The sequence below is a fragment of the Gouania willdenowi genome, unplaced genomic scaffold (genome assembly GCF_900634775.1).
Source record: "Gouania willdenowi unplaced genomic scaffold, fGouWil2.1 scaffold_93_arrow_ctg1, whole genome shotgun sequence".
Classification (NCBI taxonomy): domain Eukaryota; kingdom Metazoa; phylum Chordata; class Actinopteri; order Blenniiformes; family Gobiesocidae; genus Gouania; species Gouania willdenowi.
This window is the reverse complement of record NW_021145258.1, coordinates 189,799-192,839: the sequence shown is the minus strand read 5'-3', so window position 1 is coordinate 192,839 and position 3,041 is coordinate 189,799. Positions and strand designations below refer to the sequence as shown.

Below are 3,041 nucleotides of genomic sequence, written 5' to 3'. Positions count from 1 at the left end.
AACCATGTTGTTGAAAGTTTTGTACAAAAAAAGTAATATGTACATTAATGATGAAGTGTAAAAAATGTACGTTTATTATGAATGATAGGCATCCTAAACATGTTTACAGTTAGCATTGTTTTTAAAATAAATGTATATATTTTTACTATTTTAATGTATTTTTGCAATCAACTAAATTAAAAACTATTTTTAAAAACTTGAAGGCTTAAATCTATTCTGTGGCTCATAATGTAGTTTATTTTTTCTAGAAAAAAATTTGGCTGGTGGAAAATGTGGTTGGTTTATAACTTTAAGAATCTACTAGCCATGCTGGCTGGTGATCTAAAAAGTTAATTTAAAGCACTGATTGTGACCTACTGTATGATAGTTAGTGGGATATAGATTTGTTCCAAGCCATTATTGTGTGAATGATCCTGGTACCAGGATCACTGATCCAGATAACTTACAATATCTGACAAAGAGGAGATTTGGAGCTTGGAGGAGGTTTGGGTGTCTGAGTGAACTCTCCTTTGGTTATTTTTATTGTCTTTAATTTCTTATCTTCATGCAGTTCTCTTCTCTCCATTTTTTCTCTTCAGTTACCATTGTAATTAAGTATATAGCATTATTATTTTTAGTGAGCCAGTAATAATTAATACTTATGAGCTCATTTATAATCAATTTTACTTTGTCTATAATATCATTATCAAGCATTAATCTTTGTTAAAACCCTTATTGGTTATTATTCATGTGTGTTTTAAATCAACAAATCACTTCATCTGTTTTGTTTTGCACATTTTATTTTATTTTTTTCACAATAAATGGTACATTGTTACAAAGTGATTGTATCAGGTTGTAACATAAAGTCATTAATGTTTCCACATTTTTCAACAAATGTTTAATTATTTGTTGGAAAAACAGATTGTGTCACTGAGGATGGATGCGGGTGAAGATCCTCTTCTGCATCCACCTGATGAATCGGTTCATTCGACTCTTTTTCTTCTTTCGAGATTCCTCCACCTTCACTGCTGACTGCTCATGGAGGAACGTGGGCTCCTCAGTGACAGACTTGGGCTCCTCATGGAGGGTTGTGGGCTCCTCAGGGAGTGACGTGGTCTTGTCAGGGAGTTTAGTGTGCCCCTCATGGAGGGTCGTGGGCTTCTCATGGAGGGTTGTGGGCTCCTCAGGGAGTGACGTGGGCTCCTCAGGGAGGGACATGGTATCTTCTTGTTTCCCCCGAGGCTGAAACAAAGCCGTGATCTGTTCAGCTGTAACTTCAGCAACGTGGTGCATCAACTGTGGAGAAAATGAGTTCAGCATCTTCCTCCTGATGTCTTTGGGGTAGGCTTCATGAAGTGTCTTTATGATGGAGGTGATCATCTCATCCCTGGTTGAGCAGGACATGTTGACTTCATGTGTGGTGGAGCCTAGGGCAGCTAGAACACCATCTTCTACCCCTTTGGTGACTCCAACTGCCATCTTATCCAGCTTCATGGAAGGCATGGTGAGGAACAACCTTGGTTTAGGCACCCACAAGCCCTGAAGCACCTTTGGAACCACGTCCAAAACCACGTCCCGGGGCTGCTGGAGATGTTCAGAGCAGGAGGTTTGCTGATGCCTCTCAGTGAGCGCCTCCCCAATGGCCTTTGCCTCTTTCATCATCTTTGCTGATCTATGAAATGAAATCATAAAGTTAGCTTCAAAACAGCCCAAAGCAGCAGGTGTTTAAAGTGCAAATGTCTGTCAAATATAACCAGAGGTGAAAGTAATGGATTACAAGTACTAATGTTACTGTAATTGAGTTGATTTTATGTGTACTTGTGCTTCTTTCGGTATATTTCTAAATCTGTAATTTTACATGAACTTCAGTACATTTTTCAATAAATAAAGTCATTCGTTGCATTTTTAAACCCAATCATTACTGAGAAAGTTATTATTTTTCATTTAAAATGATCAATGGACATTGTGAAACTATAAAAAATGAAATGACCAGACAACAATTAAATGCATTTGTACTTGTAATTGAGTAGGATATATCACTACTCTTTACACCTCTGTATGTAACTCACATAAAGTTTGGAGGCATGAGCTCTGGAGCGCTGATCAGCCTTTGAGCATCCAGCTGAATATCCCTCATCCTCATGCTGTCGTTGACCTCCCTCGCCATGCTGAGAAGCATCCTAACCTCATCATCATCATCGTTATCGTACTCCTGCAGCTGAAAGTCCAGCAGCTGCACCCTTAGACTGCGTTTGCTCATTACATGGAGGTGTCGAGCCATGTCTTCAGGAGTCACCTCAGACAGAAGTTGGTTCTCCTTCTGTAACCTCAGGAGTTCAGCCACCATAGCTACATGAACTTTGTAGGAGGGCATATGCCAACAGTTCTGAAAAATCTGTCTATAAACAGGAGTGTCGAACAGCACCCCGATGGGACGATAGGTGCCTTCTTGAAAAAGCTCCATCGATGCTCAGAAAAATACACTCAGAGAAGGAAATATACAGATAATAATGAACAAAAGTAAATGAGTCAAGGAAATGTCAAAGAAACAGTGCTCAATGGAGAAAAGATGCTGAAGAACTGCTTATATTGGAACATGAGTGAACACTGTGAGCTCTATGAGAAGATGAAAGAGCTTTAGAACATGAAAGCAGGAGATAACTCTTTTTCTATTGGCTGTTGCAAGGAGTGATGTAAACAGAGTTGTCATGACAACAGAGTTCTGTGTTATGTTTGTTGACACGTGTTTGTGTGTGTGTGTGTGTGTGTGTGTGTGTGTGTGTGTGTGTGTGTGTTTGTGTGTGTGTGTGGGGGGGGTTCTTTGTTAATCCCTCATTGGTTATTATTAGCATTTGAGGAATAGGTTGAATGTTGTCCAATGTTTTATTTTATTTTAGACTATTTTATTCAGTTTAAATTGGCTGAAAATGAAATATGAAACAGTCTCACGATGGCTCCTTAGTTTGGTTTTAATTCACATATCAAACAAAGTAAAAACAAAATAAATACTAATAAATAAAAAAAAACTCATAATTAAACAAAAATGTTTGTCAAAAATAAAG

At 38.1% G+C, this 3,041-nt stretch overlaps 1 protein-coding gene across 1 annotated transcript; it reads right to left on the bottom strand.

The window, feature by feature from the left end:
* Positions 1 to 906: 906 nt before the first annotated feature.
* LOC114461082 (uncharacterized) lies at positions 907 to 2,508 on the bottom strand. The gene is made up of 2 exons (XM_028442920.1): positions 2,049 to 2,508; positions 907 to 1,651 (listed from the first exon to the last, which is right to left on the bottom strand). Exons 1-2 carry the CDS (start codon positions 2,441 to 2,443, stop codon positions 907 to 909), a joined length of 1,140 nt encoding a protein of 379 aa, XP_028298721.1. The 5' UTR covers positions 2,444 to 2,508.
* Positions 2,509 to 3,041: the final 533 nt, after the last annotated feature.

Excerpts from the sequence above, each read along its gene's own strand:
- LOC114461082 (XM_028442920.1), bottom strand. The coding sequence starts at position 2,443 with ATGGAGCTTTTTCAAGAAGGCACCTATCGTCCCATCGGGGTGCTGTTC. Across the intron at positions 1,652-2,048 it reads CTCATGCCTCCAAACTTTAT|ATCAGCAAAGATGATGAAAG; the intron begins GTGAGTTACATA and ends TTCATTTCATAG.